The sequence below is a fragment of the Cornus florida genome, unplaced genomic scaffold, assembly GCF_030987335.1.
Source record: "Cornus florida cultivar Cherokee Brave unplaced genomic scaffold, ASM3098733v1 CherokeeBrave_3.0.0_Hap2_Chr04, whole genome shotgun sequence".
NCBI classification, from domain to species: Eukaryota; Viridiplantae; Streptophyta; class Magnoliopsida; order Cornales; family Cornaceae; genus Cornus; species Cornus florida.
The window spans coordinates 63,606,801-63,625,891 of record NW_026775574.1 but is presented as its reverse complement, the minus strand read 5'-3'; the positions used below and the strand labels follow the sequence as shown (position 1 = coordinate 63,625,891).

The window sequence follows — 19,091 nt, the reverse complement described above, 5'->3', positions numbered from 1 at the left end:
TGATGAGGACGTGACCTACGAGGAAGGTCCGGTCCAGATTCTTGATTCACGGGACCAGGTCTTGCGGACCAAGACCATTCCATTAGTAAAGGTCTTGTGGAGACACCACGGCATTGAGGAGGCTACCTGGAAGCTCAAACAGGAGGTTCTCTCTCAGTATCCCCATTTGTTCTCTCTTTCAGGTACGGTTCGATTTCGAGGACGAAATCCCATTAATGAGGGTATGATGTAACAACCTAGTCATTTTACTTCCTTTCTTTTTCGGTAATTTTTCTTTTTTCGTCTTTTCCTTATTTCGTCCTCTTCTCGTTTTTCACATTTACTTACATAGCCTCACTTTTTGTGCTCGGATTTGATTCTGGCCTTGCACACATCCATAATATTTAATTTCCAAGATATCTACATTTTTACTTTTGTAGAAAAGAATGTTAATTATTTACTTTCCTTGTAAAGGGCATAGATGCATGACTTTTTGGTAAATATTCATAACTTGAAAGGTTTTTGTGTAGTTAAATAAAGAAATTATTTTTCATCATAGGGACCATTTTGCAATTTAATTTGGAAGATATTTTCAAAAAGGACCTTTTTGCAATTTATGGAAAGTGTGACAAGTATCACATTCCTAAGGTGCCACTTGTTGACACTGTGAAGGAACCACTTGGAGGCTTAATATCTTGACACATGGGGGGTGGAGATTGACCCATTTGTTGGCCTAGGATTGGACCACATGTTGGCTTGGATGGTTGACAAGTGTAGGCTAGAGATTTAGTGTAGGAAGGAACGTTAGATTCATGACAAGTGTAGGACTCACCTTTAGTCTTGCAAGTATGTGTGTGAGACGTAGTGCAAGAGCACCTAGTGAGTGGAGAACCCCATCACTTTTAACTTAGGGTTTCATCTCACTTTACTCATATCATCTCTTTCCTCTCAAGAACCCTAACTTGGCCACCATTGAAGACAAGCTTGGTACAACGCTTTGACTTCATTTTTGACCACCTTCCACTCACCTTAGATCATTGAGCTTGGAATACAAAACTCTTGCCTCATCTTCCTCTTCATAACCCTAGAAGGAAAACTTTAAATTCCTTTGCTTTCCTTGGATTCAAGAGGAACAATCCTCTTGTGAGGTAAGGGGTGTTATCATTTATCTTCCAAGTGATTTAAATTGTTCTTATAGTGATATCCAAGATATATGTATGTCTTGTATTTAAATAAGAAATAAATGATTAATTGTAACTTGTATGTAATTCACTTTAGACTTGATAAATGGCATGGCCATGACTTGATCCATGTTGTGTATTAATTTGGTGTATTTTAAATGAGCTTTTTTAATGTAGAGGATTAATTGATTTATGTTGATTTAAATTCAAATTAATTATACCATGCTTGTAATTCATTTATGACTTGATATAAAGCATGGCCATTAATTACTCTTTGTCATATATTAATATGGAATCATTTGGAAAATTCTTGAAATTTAGAGAAATTACTTAGTTGGTCTACTTAATTTCCACCATGTTAAACTAATGATTTAGTCATGTAATCCATGGAACTCATTGTGTTTTATCACATATCATGACTTGTTGCTTAACTTGTTGGTCTACTTAATTTCCACCATGTTAAACTAATGATTTAGTCATGTAATCCATGGAACTCATTGTGTTTTATCAAATATCATGACTTGTTGCTCAACTTGTTGATTTTGGAAACTTGGGATATTATCAAGAACATGACTAGGCTAGGACTTGGTTCTAGTACGGGGGATAGTCCCTCTACAACTATAGTGCGCACTAGGGGAAGGTACCCATGGGTTAATAACCCTAAAGTGATCTCAAGAGTACGGTTTTAATCCGGGCAATATCCAAGTATCCACTTTGGCTTGATTTCGTATTAAAATTCCAAGTTGTTAACTTTGTGAATTTACATCTCATTGTGCTATGTTGAAAGTTCTAATGTTACTTGATAGCATGAATTAAATTGTATTGAATTGCAAACTTAGTATAAAGATAAACCTATGCATTCCCTACGAGTAAACTTGTTTACTCACCCCAAAGTTACTAGGCATTTTTCAAGAAAAGAAGCCTTAGTGTGGGATGCATAGCACTCTTAGACTTGCTAGAATTCTTGGAGTACTTTTGGTGACATTGAATATGCATTTGTTAGCATATCATGGTCTTTTTGGTTTACTGTATAAAAACTTGTATTTTTTTTGTCTAAGCTATGTAATGTGCCCTTAAGTGCACCTTTTGATACTCCTTAGATGTGTATGTAATGAGGCCAAGGACCAAAACCGCATTGCAAACTCATTTTTCTGCTAAAACACTGTTTCTGCTGCTTAAGGTTGTTTATGCCCATTTGGGCGGGCGCCCATGGTTGCTGGGTGGGCCCCCGCCAAGCTTCAGGGCTGCCCCACACCTTTTCCCATGGTTCTGCCCATTTGGGCGGGCGCCCGCGGGTTTTGGGCGGGTGCTCGCATTGCTTCTGGGCTTTACTGCACCTCCAACTTCGGATCATCATATCTCACTCGTTTCAACTCCGAATTGGTCCATTCTTGAGTCTAAACTGACCGCATCGAAATAATCTTTCTAATAGTACTAATATCAGCTTTAGATTCTTCTTGTACCTCAAGATATACAAGTTTTAGTGAAGTAGTGTCAGGATTTGGTTCGAACCGGGATAGGGTCCTCCTTCCTTCGACTTCGGGACTTGATATCTTTTCCGTCCGGACTCCAAATCAGGTGATTCTTGATTCTAAATTCATTAATTTTTTGTTTTATTTCTAATGGTATGCTTGGTAGCATCCATATCTCTATGAAAAGACCCTTTTTTCCTCTAGGCTAGTTCTTGTCTATTTTTAAAACGTCGCTTCCATAATTGTTTTCTTTGGATTCCGAGACCTCGTTGAGGGTCACATTAGTGTCTTATAGACATGTAGTACCTCTAGAGACCATTGTCCTAACTTTTTCATCCACATTCCGATTCATTGTTGGATTTTCGTTCGGGTCACCATTGGCTCATCGGGTTGACTAAATCTTGGGTCGTTACACAAGCTGTAGAACAACCAACGTAGGTTTTAACTCTCCCAAACCTAACTTCTCATACACCGAGTAAGGAATAAGATTAACACTTGTTCCAAGATCAAGAAGTGCTCGCTCTATCACGTTATTTTCAATGATACAAGAAATTATAGGAGCACCAGGATCTTTAACCATAAGAGGAGTGTTATACTTAAGAATAGCACTAACTTGCTCGATGGGATAAATTTTCTTAGGAACTTGGCTTTTAGATTTCCTTTTATGAGTGCACAAGTCCTTTAAAATTTTGGAGTAGGCAGGAATTTTCTGAGTAGCATCGAGCAGAGGAAGATTGATTTTGACCTGTTTAAAGACCTCCATCATATCTTGAATTTTCTCCCCTTTTTACGAAAGTGTGAGGGTTCCTTAAGACGTTCAGGATAAGGCGCTCTTAGCTCATAAGCTATCTCAGGATTTAGAGTAGATGAAGAAGTGACTCTACCTTCAACTTATGTGGTGGATTGTGGAATAGAACTTGAGGAAACATCCTTAGGATGTGGATTATGAATGAAAGGACCAATGGGAATCCTAAGCCTCTCTTTTTCTTCCTGTCCTTTTTTAACTTGATTTTCAACTACTTTACCACTCCTCAATATAGTGATAACCTAAACTTGCTCATGATGAATACCTAAGGAATTGGTTTCATCAATCATGTAAGTCTGCCCTTTCGGGTTCTTCCATCCTTTCTTCGAGATAGAGTACTCACTATTTACCCAACTTGTGCCTCTTGCTTTGCTATGGCTTGAGAATAAGAGTTAAGAAGTTGGGTATTGGCTTTAAGATCAACAAGAGCATTGAGTACTTAATCCTCAAAAGCAGAATTTCTAGGAGGAGGTGGAAGATTAGGAGCTTAAGTGGGTTGCTTCCTAAATTGAGGTGGATGGTAAATACTAGATTGGTTGAAAGAATTATTTTATGGCATAGGATTGGATGAATTTTGATACTGTCCCTGAGATTGAGGAACAGTGGTTCCTTGGCTTTGGTTACGCCATGATAGATTAGGATGATCTCTCCAGCCAGGATTATATGTAGAAACATATAGATTGTATGCTGGTCTAGAGAATCCAGCGTTCACTTACTCCTGTGGGATCTCAGATGATTACCCCATCATAGGGTAAGTGTTAGTAAAATGGGAAGGATTAGCATAGATTGAACAAACTTCCTTTAGAAAGGTAGTTTCTGGACTAGCAATAGGATTAAAGCCAGATGATAGAATTTGATCAAACCTATGGTTCAAGGCTTCTATTTGAGTAATTGACTTACTATATTTGTCTACCTCAAATAATTTTTTAACTTTATGCATTCTAGGTGAAGATTTAAACCTAGAGGAAGACGCATGTTGTGTTGAATTTTCACTTAGGGCCTCAAATAGTTTCCAAGCTTCAGCTGGACTCTTATGCAGAAAACCTCCAGTACTAGAAGCATCAACCATGTTTCTATAAGAATCGGAGAGACTATCATAGAAAATCTGTATTAAGTGCCATTATGCAATATCATGGTGTGGACACTTTCTTAGAAGATCATTATATCTCTCCAAACCATCATAGAACTATTCTCCCAGGATTTGGGAAAATGCCATGATTTCTCTTCTCATTTAACAAGTTTTACCTACTGTGTAATACTTTTTCAAGAACTCTTGTTACAACATCTCCCATGTAGATATCGGAATTTTGAGGAAGGGAATGCAACCAAGTTCTTACTTTGTCTCTAAGAGAGAATTGGAAAAGTCGCATCCTGAATGAATCATTGGTAAGAGTGGTAAACTTGGTAGTTGAACACAATTGGAAAAATACATCCAAGTGCGTATAAGGATCCTCTGTTGCATGCCCATGGAAGGTAGGAAGCATTTGGATTATAGCAGGCTTGATCTCAAAATAGGTTGCATCAGCGTTCGGAAATACAAAGCACGAAAGAGAATTGTATGTGGTAGGAATAAAATGGTCCCTCAGCTGTGGTTGTGGAAGCACGGGTGGAACCCATCCTCCATTACCATTGCCATTACCATTACCATTACCCAGTGCGTCACCATTATCAGCCATGTTATCAGAGGAACTTCCTATTGAATTTAAATGTCTGTTAAGTTTCCTTAACTGACTAAGAGTTCTCTCTATTTCAAGATCATACACTAAGGCTTTTGACCTATTATGGCGAGTTAACATGCATTAATTCCACTAATCCTAGAAATGACAAAAATAAATTTTCCAAGTAACAAGAAAACAGGAAAAACTCACAAAAGATTTAATAAACCAAAATTTTTTATCACTTAAGTGTCTTTGTCCTCACTTCTACTTTCTTGTACCTGAAAAGAAAAAGAAGTAAGGTGAGATATCAAAAAGTCCGAAGACTGGTAAACCAAAATAAACTAATTAAAAACTAAACTAAAACAAATCTCCCCGGCAACGGCGCCAAAAATTGATGTGTCTAATTTTACCAGTCGCAATAGTACGACTCCGTGTAGGATAGTGCTATAAAGAGAGGTGTCAAACCCATAGGGAGATGAGATTTATCTTCAGTCTTCAATTTAGTTCTAATGGTTTACAGGTAACTAGTTGAAAAGTTTATTTGGCTGTCACGATTAAAAACAAACTAAACTTAAAACAAAATATTATTAGTAAGCAATTAGAGAAAGAAATCTTAGGGCTTTGACTTTACCACAATCATCATACTATGGTTAATTGTATCAACTCTGGGAATTTAACCAATTATATTTTTAAATGAATTGGACTTAATAACATTCATTCAATTCGGGTTTTAAAGAAAAATGTTTTACAAAATTCAGTTAATTATAACCTATCTGCTGTTAGCATGGACAATCTACCTACCTACTCTAACTATTTTAACTACTTTGCAAATAATCCATCTATCCTAAGCATAGATTATGAAAACATTCTTTTATAAAAAACATTGGAACACCATTATATGACCTCTATTCTTATGGTCAGCAGGGCTCCACTAGATACCGTCCAATAAGATAGGTTGAGAATATAAAACAAATAATTGTATCTAAGACAAGGTAATAACAGTTTATGATCTATTAAAGCATGAAAACCAATTGAGTTGTCGCTATTGCTCATAGTTATATAAGCAGGAAAATATAATATATTAAAATAATCCCAGAGTTAAGAACAATCAAACCATAATACTAGATTGGGTTACATCGGTGCCTTAAGAGAGGAATTAGCTACTCATGATGATGTCGGATATCATCTGTGTTAGAGTTATCTCCATCGTCATGGAAAGCACTTCTCCTCTCAGGATCTTCACCTCCTAAGGTTGGGGAAACCCTAAAAGCCACTACAGTATCAGCCTTCTGAATCACAAGAGAAAAAGGACTTAGAATTTTGGCCCTCTTCTATCAAGGCTTAAGCCTTCTTTTATAGAAGAAAATAAGGATCTAGTGAGCTTTTAGGTCTTCTGGCCCATCTGGAATGAGATACAGCTTGAAAAGAGAACATTCCTGTAACTTAAATCTAAGATGTTATGGAAGGCTCGAGCTTTAGGAACAATGGATCGAGCTTTAAGGTTCAGGCTCGAGCTTAAGGAACAAGGTTCAAGCCTCTCCGAATTGATATTCGAGCTTCAACAATGGGTGCTCGATCTTTACTTTGACACTTAGCCAAATTTCTTCAATTACTTTCCGCAACGTCTTTTTCTTCAACACTTAGAATATTTTTGGGATTGAAATCTTTTAACTTACTCAACCAAGTTTCATGGGCTTCAGCACTAGGTACCAGGCTTGACCATTTGGTTCTTAAGGCTTGAGCTTTATTGGATGGTGCTTCATCCTTGGGGATAGGCATGAGGTCTGGGAGCTTGAAAATCAACTCTTTAAATTCTGATGCCTTGTGCTCGAGCTTAAGGGTCCAGGCTCGAGCACCCTATGGTCAGGCTCGAGCACCCTTTATTCAGGCTCAAGCTTAAAGGTACAAGGCTCGAGCTTTAATACCTTGTTGATTTTTTTCTTCTTTGACTTATAAGGCTCGAGCCTCAAGACTTGGGCTCAAGCTTTGGATTCTGAATTCTTCAAAACTTTACCATTTAAGCTCTCGGCTTGTTTTGGATAACCGGCAACGACCCTGTAAGCTTCGATATCATTAAAATCCTTGTTTTAACCATTTCTCTGGGAAAGTACCTACAAACACACATTAAACATAAATCAGTCTAAATATGGATAGAAGTATTACTTAAGGCCTTAACATACGTATATTTAGGGGCTTGAATATGCAATATTCAGCGCTCATTGGTATGCTAGAATGAATGGTCATGTGTTTTACTCTAAATTTAATGAAATTAATGCATGTCTATGTGTATTGATGTTGTTAATCTAGTGATGATCAATACATAGTGCTTAATTGAATATTTTTGTGGTTTATTTGATGGTTCATACTTGTTTATTGATGGATTGTGACACACCCTTAGTTTAATTAGCTTGATTTTTATGTCAGTGGCCTAGATGTAGTGTAATTGCTTTAGTTTCTTAGATAGATGGACAATCCATTCTTATTGTTTGATGTTCCATACTTATGAGTGCAAATAGTACATTTCTCTAGACTTTGTGTGTGCACTAATTGTGGTTTAATTGAATAGTTTATGGTCTTATTTGATATATTATGGTATTCACTAGATAGAGTAAACAATCTATACTTATTTGCCATCCTTGCTTAGTTTTCAATTAGTGACACACACATACATTTTACAACTTAAATTTCCCCATTAATTTACAATTGCTAGTGTTTGGTGAAGTAAAGCTTAGTGGTGAACTCTAAGCCCCATGAACTCTCTCTCATTTATCTTTCCCCTAATTTCTATATTGTTGCTCTCTTGTATTGTTTTAATTGAATCATTAGTTTAATCAAATCAAACCATCTTTTGATCATTCGGCCTACTAATCCAACAATTGATTCCAAAACACGCTTCCTTTTCCTTGGGATGATCCTTACTTACTCTAGCTACTTTAAAAATTAGTTGTGGTAGTGGCATTCTATAAATTCAAACTTGGCCACATATTATCACACTTTTGTGCAACTCAGTTCGAGCGACACACCAACACGTCCTTGTGGTGCTTGAGAACTACCGATCTGAACACCTGACTGTTGTGCTGACATAGTAGGAGTATCTCTCCTAGCTAGTCATGAACCCTGAGAAGACATGGCAGGCTGTGGCGGCGGGGGTGGTCTGAAACCTGACTTAGCTGTAGTTGACTGTGAGGGTCTCTGTTGTGCCTACTCCCCGATTTGGACAATCCTTAACCCTATGGCCCTATTGACCACAACCAAAACAAACCCCAGAACTAACCGATGCTTGTGGACACTCTGCCTTGTAATGACCTGGTTGATTGCAGCGATAGTAGATAACACCACTCCTAGCAGACCCTATTGGCATAGGGGTTGTAGGAGCAGACTGTGCCGATTATTGTCCCTGAGACTGAGATGGACCACCCTTATTCTTCTTCCATGATGGTCCCTCTGAAGATGATCCTGTATTTCTCTTTTGTTTCCACTGTTCCTTTCCTACATTTCTATCATTGGCTTCTGCCTCTAACATCAATGCTCTTTCCACTGCCTCCAAATAAACTTTAAAATACTTAGATGTTATCAATGGTCTCATTTGGTAATGAAAACCAGAGATTAACTTCCTTGTCTTGTCAACTTCACTTTTCACTATCTCTGAGGCAAAGCGAGAAAGAGAAGTAAACTTGTTTTCGTACTCAATCACCGACATGTTACCTTGAATGAGATCATCAAACTGCTTCCTTAGTTCCCACCTCTTGGTAACCGAAAAATACTTCTCATAGAATAGCTCTTTAAACATCTCCCAAATCATATCCTCAACCTTGTGTTGATTAATGACCAACTTCCACCAAAGCTTGGCATCTTTAGAAAACTTGTAAGTAGCCAAGATGATTTTCAGATGATCATCTGTCACATCCATAGAAGTCAAGTGGTTTTCCACTTGGTCCATATAGTCGTCCGCTACCATTGGATCCGCACCACCCTCAAACATCATTGGCATCAACTTTGAAAACCCAGTAATCAACTTAAGACATTTTTGCACTGCCGTCTCTTGTACCTGAACTACCGGTTGTGGTACTGGTTGCGGAAGAGAAGCAATCGTAGCCCTCAATACATTTTACAACAAGCGATTCAGTGTTAGTTCCGCCGAACCTTCACCCTCTTCAATGTGTATCCTAATATCATCCCTTCTAGTGGAGACACCTCTCGGGGGAATCAAGTCCCTAAGAAGTGTATCCTCATTAACTTGCTCTATGGGATTTGAGCTAGAGCTTTCACTAACATCACCCCTTATCGGCCTAGGGCCAACTCTACTTGGTTCCTTTCGCGGTGGCATCGTGCTAAAAAACAAGAAAACGGTTCAACAATGATAACACTATGTTCCATCCGAGAACGACTCAACATAAAATGATACCACATTAACACTTAGCAAGCAAAACTATGCAATAAACACCTTGGCATGAACACGTAAGCAAATAAACAGTTAAGCATGCTTTTTCACGTAGCAAAACACTTTAGCAAGTAATCAAATAATAATGCAAATGACTTCCCATGTAACCCTATGCAGGCCTCTACCCGTCATCCTAACAGATTTCGGACCATCGCTCTGATACCAACTTTGTAACGACCCAAGCCCATACGTCCGAACCGTTAACCGGGTCCTTACCCGAACCCAAGGTCACCTACATCAATCCAACCATGTCTAGTATCAAAACATCATTCTTGCATCATAGATATGCTTCAAAAAGGCTCTAAACAACATCCTAAAAACTCATGATTAGATAAAATTGAAAAAGGAACAAAGTGAACAAACAAGTGCATTTCGGTCGACCGAAGTCGCCCATAACCGGACCAAAAGGGAAGGACCTTTCCCTCTGGGTGGGTAGGGAATCATGATCGGGATAGCGGCTATGGAACTTGGGTGTGGGTCTTTTGTGTCTTTTTGAGCAAGAGCTAAAGTAGTGCCTAATAATACTGTTATTATACCTATCAAATATATTAGATTCAGTATGTAACATATGACTGTGAAAAGAGGAAGAAGCCGAGCTACCTATACCCGAAACCGATACAAGTGGGTAGGTAGAGAATACCTAGGGGCACGAGATAACTCTCTCTAAGGAACTAGGCAAAATAGCCTCGTAACTTCGGGAGAAGGGGTGCCCCCTCACAAAGGGGGTCGCAATGACCAGGCCCGGGCGACTGTTTACCAAAAACACAGGTCTCCGTAAAGTCGTAAGACCATGTATGGGGCCTAACGCCTGCACAGTGCCGGAAGGTCAATAACTCGGGATTTAATCCCATAAAGATAAAAGATCTTTTGCCTGTAAATTCAATGGATGAATTACCTCTCGATCATATTGAATTGGGTCAATATCATGAATAACAATATCTGAGCTATCAAAACAATTCATCGTCGACAATTGAATAGTATAACATAGGAAGATCTTTTATTCATACTGAATCCAAAATTGGATTCCTGATCCAATCAAGAATTTTTTTATTTATTTGATCATTCTTTTTTCTTTTCTATAACCTACCTTAGTATTGGCAATAGGTCCGAAAAAGTATCTAAAAATATAAAATTTAGATATTTGTACCCTGTCGAAGTAAGGAAGCATGGCATATATGTTTGAAATTCTTTGGATTGACAACTTCCTTTGAGGACCGCGTCATTTTCACATTTTCATTTTTTTGACATTATTCACTTTTCGTCCTTTTTCCTATTTTATCTTTTCCTCGTTTCTCACTTTGTTGGCATAACCTCACTTTTGTGTTCGGAGTTGGTTTTTGACTTCACGTATCTTCATTCTAAGTGGTTTCCATGAAATACGTATCTTTACTTTTGCAGTAAAGTACTCTAGTTGCTCCCGGTGTCCATAGGGGCATGGATACATAGTTTTTCAAAATCTTTTTCTTTTCTTGGGGTGTTTTTCATAAATATATTTTGAAGATATTTTATTTTAGGTGTTTTTAAGAAAATATTTTTGGAAGATATTTTCATTTTGGGTCATTAGTGTAGTTTCACTTTTTGGAGGGGCCATTGTGCAATTAAGGAAACTTATTGCAAAAATGTCTTGTTTTGAGCCTGGATCCTCGTACGGGATTTATTTTCACTTTTCGTCGAGTCGTGTACTCTTAGAATTGTCTTTTAGTCATTTTCCCCCAATTTTAGGTTTTTAACCCTAGTTGCCGCCGAACTTGTTCGGGCCATATCTCTCTGCTTGGGACTCAGTTTATGACGTCATTTATTCCGTTGTCCATCTTTTCTCATTTCGGTTCTTTTTCGTTCACGGAGTTTTGCCGTTTGAGCGCGTCTGCGTGAATTCCACTTTTCCGAATTCGGCGGGCCCTTTTAGGGCACTTTTAGGGTTTTACTATAAATAGAATGCCTTAAAGCGAAAAATTACTTTTTTACCTTCTTCCTCCCTCTCTTGGTTGGATTCCATGGCAGCCAAGGGGCTGCCACCTTCTCTCTCTTCTTTTGAGCTTCTTCCCTTTGTTAAAAAGTCGTAATCCCTTTATGTTTTCTATTTGTCTTGACTACGCACATCTTTCCCCCTTATTAAAACCTGTTTTTGGCCATTTTTTGTGTTCAGGTTTGAGGTCAAGTTAGGATTTTGGTAGGTTCTCTTTGGAGTTTAATGTTCACCGTGTTATCCCCGACAAAACCCCGAAGTTTTGTCTGATTCGGAGCGGTTTGATTTTGGTGGCTTTTGAGATTTTCATCTCAAATTGAGGTAAGGGATGTCTTAGGCTTTTATTTATGTTGTATTGATGATTTTATAAGCTTATACCACTTGTATGCATGTTTTGTATTAATCCTAGAATTTAATTTAATTATTTTCTTTGTATAGGATTTAATTCTCAAGGATGTGTATATACTTAGAATTAAAGTATAGCATGCTAGTAAATTTGGCCCTGGTATGGTTGTTGACATATATTAAATTTGGGTCATTTGAATAAGAATTGTAACTTTTATTTAATATTTATCTTTTGTGAAAGATTAATTCCCATGGCCGTACCTTGTAAGAAATTAAATTATGATATGCTTTTAAATTAAGTCTTGACATGCTCTTTAACATACTTTAATTTTAGAGCATTTGGATGAGTATGAAAATCTAGAGATTTTAATTAAAAGAATTAATTAAAATCGATTCAAGGGTTCCATTGACTTAATTGAGTTTCAAACTTGATATTTGAAATGATTAGGACTTGTTTACTAGCATATATATTAATTTGGGACCATTTGAAGTTGCTTTAGATGTTAAAGATTTAATTATCATGATTTAATTAAATTCTACTTTGTTGTTCCATTGACCTAATTAAGATTTTGAATGGATGTATGTAATGACCATGCAATGTTGTTTAACATGTGTTAATTAGGGGTTATTTGATTGAGATTTGAAACTTAAAGAAATTAATTAGTTTATTTAATTAATTTCCATTTCTATAGCATTAATGATTTAATCATGTGTTTGATATTGGTTATATGTTTAAATCATGATTTTGGATTTATATTAGATTCATGAGTTTATGTTTTCAATGTTGAAATATATTGCCATAGCATGTAATGAATCGCACACTGAAGATTCGACATTTGTCATGCCATAGTAGTTGTGGAATTAGTATATGTATTGTATGTGTTTCCAAGTTCGATTGTGCATGGTATATAATTGATTATCTTGTATATACATGTTGATATATACGTTGTCGCATAACTTGTTGATTTTGGAAACTTGGGGATGTCATTGTTTGACTACAGCTAGGACATGGTTCTAGTACCGGGGATTCTCCCTCTATAGTCTAGTGCACACATAGGGAGGTTACTCATAGGCTAGTAACCCTAAAGTAACTATGGTGTCGGTCTGATCTAGCGTGATGTCCAAGTATCCACTTTATTTGATTTCGCATTTCATTTTAAGTTGATAACTAGATGATATCGTCACTTCTTGTTCTTTAATTGATTTCCCATTTTAAGTTTCAAGATGTTAACTTAGAGAAATCATGTTTTATGCGTTGTATTGGAAGTTCCAATGTTGGTTAAATTGCATCGATATTGTGATTTGTGTTTTGATGTTCAAATGTAACTTAGGAATGATCCTATAGATTCATTTAGAACATAGACGTTAGGTGGCATAATCCACTTTAGTTGTTTTCGTGTTTTAGATTTCAAATTAAGGACTTTGAGAATCTATATCTTATTGCTTTGTATAACATGCTTCCATGTTGTTAAATTACATGAATGATATGATTTATGCTAGAAATGATCTATGGTAGCTTAGGATGCTCCCCGAGCCTCATCTTGATATAGACGTTAGGTGGCATGAGCCCCTTTGACTTGTTTCACCTTAAGGTGATAATTTTATAAAATGCTAGGTCAATGCATGCTTATTTCCTATGAGTAGCTTTATATTACTCACCCCAAAGTTACTAGTGATTTGTTTTAGGTATGAAGACTTGGTTCATGATGCTCATCATACTTTGGATGACTTGTAGCTTTTATTTTCCATTTCATGCAAATGTTAGCCTGAAATGTCATTTTGTAGCCTTATATGTCAAACTTGTATCTTTGATTCCATATATGTAATGTGTACATAAGTACACCTTTTACGATGTATTTTACTTGTGTGAGATGAGACTGGAGGCCAATGACATTTATATTGCATCTTATGTAATTCTTGATTTCATGAAATGTTATAAAAATATTGAAAAATGACAAGTCAATGCTTCACCATGTTTGCATCGGGTGTGGAAATTCCATTTTTATTCTCCCATAGGGTCTCATTAATCAGTATGAAGTGTGACCAAGGGCCAAATGGTAATTTGACTCTATTTCATATTTTTAGTTTTCAAAATTTCGATTCCAAGTTCATTTTTATCATTTTTGGCCATCGGGAGGTCATATTTTGAGTCGGGGCTTCTCGGGAGCCGTAGACCATTTCCGTGCGCTTAGAATCATTATTACACTTGTGTGCACATTCGTTTTCAACTTAGAAATGCATTTAGGGTTAAATGCATACTTGGTGCAAAGTTGTATTTTTTGAGTTTTTAAGCCCTTACTGATCTATGGGCATTTTATCCATCTCACAGTGTGTGTTTTTTATTTTCTACCACGTAGCTAGGTAGAAAATTTGATTTCGTGAGGGGTTTCTTTCTAGTGTTTTTTCAGAAAAATTCGTTTGATAGCCTGTTTCTGCTCTCAGATGTGAACAGTTACTGTAGTAGTTCTTTTTGGACCTCTTGACCTCTTCTGATCTAGGAGCATTTTAGGTATTTCACAATGAGTTTTTTTCGTTTTCTTTCGCTGTCAGGTAGAAAACTCGATTTTCGAGGAGATTTCTTCTTTGTGTTTTTCCAGAAAAAGTTGTTTCAGACCTCGTTTCGACTCTCAGTTCTAGTTGAGCCTTTTTTCTTCCCCTAACATGTCAGGATGCTTGTGGGGTGCTTGTCTCGACATCGTGACGTCGATTCTTGTTTTCGCTTGTTCCCCTTCGTCCGGACTCCAAATCGAGTGAACTTTTTTTGAACTTGACTAATTTTTCGCTGTCTTTCCAATGGTGTGCTCAATTGAACCCGGATCTTCCTGAATAATTACCAGTTTACCCTTTTAGCCTTAAGTGCTCGTTTTTCTTCGTCATGCCATTTCTCCTTCGTCCGAACTCTGAATCATGTGATTCTTAAGTCCATATTGACTAGTTTTTTGTTGTCTTTCCAGTGGTTTACTTGGTGGCACCCGAATTCATACTTTTAGAAATGACTATTTTGCCCCTGGGGACTTAATTGTTATTTTTTCGATCTTTTGCTTCCGCGTCAGTTCTCATTGAGTTTGACGACCTCATGGAAGGTTACTTTGATTTCCTAGAGTCTTGTTTTTGATTTTCGCTTCCACATTCAGATTCGTTATCGGGTCAATCTTCGATTCATCACAGGATGCACTAGCTTGAAAAACTAGGGCCGTCACATATTTCCTTATGTAATGTGTCTTATAAAATTATTGATAAAGTGATAACTAATTGTTTGAAATGTGTTATAGATCATGTTATTATGAATCTCAATCTACGTTTGTTGCAGGGCGCTATACAACTGATAATATTCTTATTTCTCATGAGATTCTTCCTTATTTGAAAAATAAAAGAAAGGTCAAAAAGCTTTTTTGGCGCTCAAGCTTGATATGAGTAAAGCTTATAACCGTATAGAATGGGCATTCTTATTTAGTATGCTTCAAAAATTGGGGCTAAATTCTCATTGTATTCAAATGATCTTTTAATGTCTGGCCACTGTTTCATACTCTCTGGTTCTCAATGGAACGTCAGTGGGCTTCTTCCATTCATCGAGGGGGTTACTCCAAGGTGACCCTTTATCGCTGTATCTTTTTATACTTTTTGCTAAGGCACTTTCTATAGCTTTTCAACGAGCTCAACAGGCGAAGGTTCTAACAATAGTTCAGATTTATAGGGGGCACCGTCTATCTCTCACTAATTTTTTGCTAATGATTCTATTGCTTTTTGTCAGGCTTTTGCTATGTAAATTGAATCTCTAAAGTGAATTCTTCATACTTATGAGATGGCATCAGGATAAAAGGTGAATTTTGAAAAATCTACTATTTTTTTCTCCGAGAATATGCTTATGCAATTAAGGCGTGCTTTGAGTTATATGTTAGGATTGACTGAGAAAGGGTTTCAGACTAAATATTTAGGAATGTCGGTGATAATTAGTCGTTCCAAATATGATGTCTTCAAGTTTTTGCTTTAGTGTCTTGGAGGCAACATACTCTCTCGAATATAGGTAAGGAAGTATTGATAAAGGCAATGTTGAATGCTCTTCCCACCTATATTATATATGTTTTTCGGTTACCTCATACGTTGTGTCTTGAGTTAATAAAGCAGGTGTGGACATTTTGGTGGAGGAAACATGGTAGGCTCAACTCTATTCACTGGGCTTCATGGAATTTGTTATGCCAGAGTAAAAAGGATGGTGAGTTAGGGTTTTGAGATATTGAAGCTTTTAACTCGGCTTTGCTGGCTAAACATGCTTGGACTTTCCAAGTGTCTAAAAATGGTGTGGCTTATTAGTTGTTTAAAGTGAAATATTTTTCATCTTATATTTTTCTTCATGCTCCTCTGGGATCAAATCCATCTTGTGCTTGGCTCAGTATTTGGTCATCTTAGGAGTTGCTTCGGAGATATTTACGCTAGGTGCTAGGAGATGGTGCTTCTATCCATATTTGGAAGGATAAATGGATTTCGGGGGTTTCCATGCCACTAGGACCTAGGGAGTCTGCATCCTATTTTGTTTGGGTTGCTGACTTATTGGATGGTAATACCAGAGAGTGGCGTCTGATGTTTTGCGGCAACTATTTAATGCATCTGACCTCCATCCTATCTCACAAATCGTTTTACGTCATTGGCCATTTTTGGATTCCCAAATTTGGGAAGTTGAGCCTTCAGGTAACTTCAGTGTTAAGTCAGCCTACAACTTAGTTGTGTTGCTCTCTCACTCTCAAAATATGCCCGACTTGCGGAGGGCGGATTGCCAATTGAGTTCTTGTCCGCGCTGGAGTTCATTGTGGAAGTTTCATTAAGTTAAACATTTTATTTGGAAATATTGTTACAGGGTAATCCCAACAGGGTATGCTCTTGTTTGTTGAAGTTGTTTGGATAATCCGGTCTGCCAGCGATGTGGGTTGGATGTGGAGGATGTTAACCAATTTTTTTTTTCGTTGTTCCCATTCGGTGCAGGTCTGGAAGTTATCCCCTCTTCGTTGGGATTTTCTTGCAAACCCACCTCCTCTTTTCTTGATTGGTGCGATGGAATTGCTGGTGAATCAGCGCTTTCCCAAGAGGGTAAGTCTCTTATGGTGAGTTTGGCTTCATTTTTCCTGTGGATGATTTGGAAGGCTCGGGAAAAAATGGTTTTTGAAAAGGAAGAATGGAATCCTTTGTTGGTTGTTAATTTGGTTTGAGTCGATTTTGGGAATTTCTTAATGTGCACACGAAATGCCATTTGCTCCTTTACCCATCGCAGCAGACCGATGCCCCTTCTCATTGGATGCATGGTGTGGTTAAATGCAATGTTGATGCTTCTTTCTCGAAATTCTCTCAGTTGAGCGGTGGAGATGCGGTGTTTAAGGACTTTTCAGGATCGGTTATTCATGCAGTGATTTTTAAGCCTTTTGTTACCTTGTCCGTGCTAAAGGCGAAGAATTTTTGCTTTCGCCGTGCTGTTTTTTGGGGCCGCGAGTTTAATTTTTCGGTGGTATGCTTTGTATTGGATGCTAAGTTGGTGGTGGATGCCATTGAAGGGGTTAGTTATAGAGATGTTTCGAATGTTTCTCTGGTCTCTGAGATCCAGAAAGTGCTTCAGTTTTTTTCTGGGTTCTCTATTTCGCGTGTTCGAAGGCAGGGTAATCAGGTGGTGAATGCTCTTGTTCGGCTCTCAAGGAATGGTATGAATGGATTTGGTGCTCCAGTCACTGCCACCGCCGATTTTTAAGCTTGTGGAGTTGGATATTGTGGATGATGTTTGTTAGTTTTGTTGTGTTCCTGTGGTTTGGTGTTGCCAGGAAAAAAACATATATGTCATCGGAGTTGAATTCAAGAGGAATGGATTGATACCAGCCATTACTACTATGGGCAATGCCTTTTGGGTCTATGGGCCATGCTAATTGTCAATTACTTGACGGACTTCTTTGTTGTTGTTTAGGCCTACCCTTTTAAATGGGTTGGCCAAGCCCTAGAGTGTTTTCATAAAGCAAAGACCATTAGTAGGGTGTAACTTTTTTCACTTCTTTCTATTTAAATTTATTACTCCGTACTGTATTTTCTGAAGCCAGTGAGTGTAATTTTCATGCAATGCTTTCAAAATATAAAGATTTATAATTGTATTTAATGAAAATATTATCACACAATATTTTAATTACTTGATTTGAACAATTAATATTAGTCATTTTAGTTAACCTTTTTTTTTTCTTTTCTTTTTTTTTTCAAACAATGTGACTCCCTTGAATTGAAATTTTGGCTCTGCCCAGCGCAAATACTTATACATCAATCTACTTGCTTAAATTTCTAAAAAAATCAAACATTAACCATGTTATCATCTATGCTTGAGTGTGTGTAGTGTGTGTATGGGTGCTTGTATGTGTATATGGAAGAGAGGAGAGAGAGTTTCATTACACGTCGATTTGTAAAGTTCTTTTATTCATTTTTCCTAGCTTTTATCTACCAACAATATTACTACACATTTATTACTTACCCGAAATATATATATATATATATATATATATATATATATAACAATATAGGAGCAACTGGCAATTATTGAAAATGAAACACATGATGATGCATAACTCGAACTATGCTAACTTGCTAAGGCCTGGTTGATGGATCACCCACTGGTGAAGGTGGCGGCGGACTGGGAGGTCGTTGTCGAGTCTGCGGCGGCCTGTGCAAGCCCTCCGTATATAAACCTGCATATATATAAAATATAAGCATAATATAAATATGCAACAAGAACGTGTGAAACCTTCTAATTAACCACAAATTTGAGAAGTTCACCAATCTAAAAATCCACCCCATAGAGTAGTACTTCATATACTTCCTAATTTAGTCAAACAATGGCTTTATAAGGCTGCCCATGCCTTTATATTGCCAAAAACAAAAAAAAAACAAACAAAACCAAAAAAAACACTAATCTTTACATCAATTGTACTATTATTAATCGGCATGTAGCCTTTGCATGGTTGATTTAGGACTTTAATTAGGATCTGCTTTGGGCGAGTTCCGTGGATAAGTTTAGGTGAAGTTCCGGACACCCCAATTATCAAAGAAATAAAAAAACACGAATATTCTTGACATAAAATGGCCCTAAATCAAAGGGACTTCATGCCCATTAATAATAATACAATTGATGTTTTGCCACGAAAAGTAGCACAAAATGAACTTTAATTGCCTGTAAAACCCAAAGTTTTTGAGATAAGTACGATGTAGACAGCGAGAAGAGCAAAATG

The 19,091-nt window shown here is 37.2% G+C and overlaps 1 protein-coding gene across 1 annotated transcript; it reads right to left on the bottom strand.

The window, feature by feature from the left end:
* Positions 1–8,483: 8,483 nt before the first annotated feature.
* On the bottom strand, positions 8,484–9,422 carry LOC132305035 (uncharacterized). Its single transcript, XM_059802720.1, has 2 exons — positions 9,239–9,422; positions 8,484–9,163 (listed from the first exon to the last, which is right to left on the bottom strand). The coding sequence occupies exons 1-2, from the start codon at positions 9,420–9,422 to the stop codon at positions 8,484–8,486; spliced, it is 864 nt and encodes a 287-aa protein (XP_059658703.1).
* Between the last annotated feature and the right edge of the window lie 9,669 nt (positions 9,423–19,091).

Coding starts and splice junctions, on each gene's coding strand:
- LOC132305035 (XM_059802720.1), bottom strand. CDS start 9,422: ATGCCACCGCGAAAGGAACCAAGTAGAGTTGGCCCTAGGCCGATAAGG. Junction 9,164..9,238: donor ACACATTGAAGAGGGTGAAG/GTTCGGCGGAAC, acceptor TTCCGCAACCAG/TACCACAACCGGTAGTTCAG.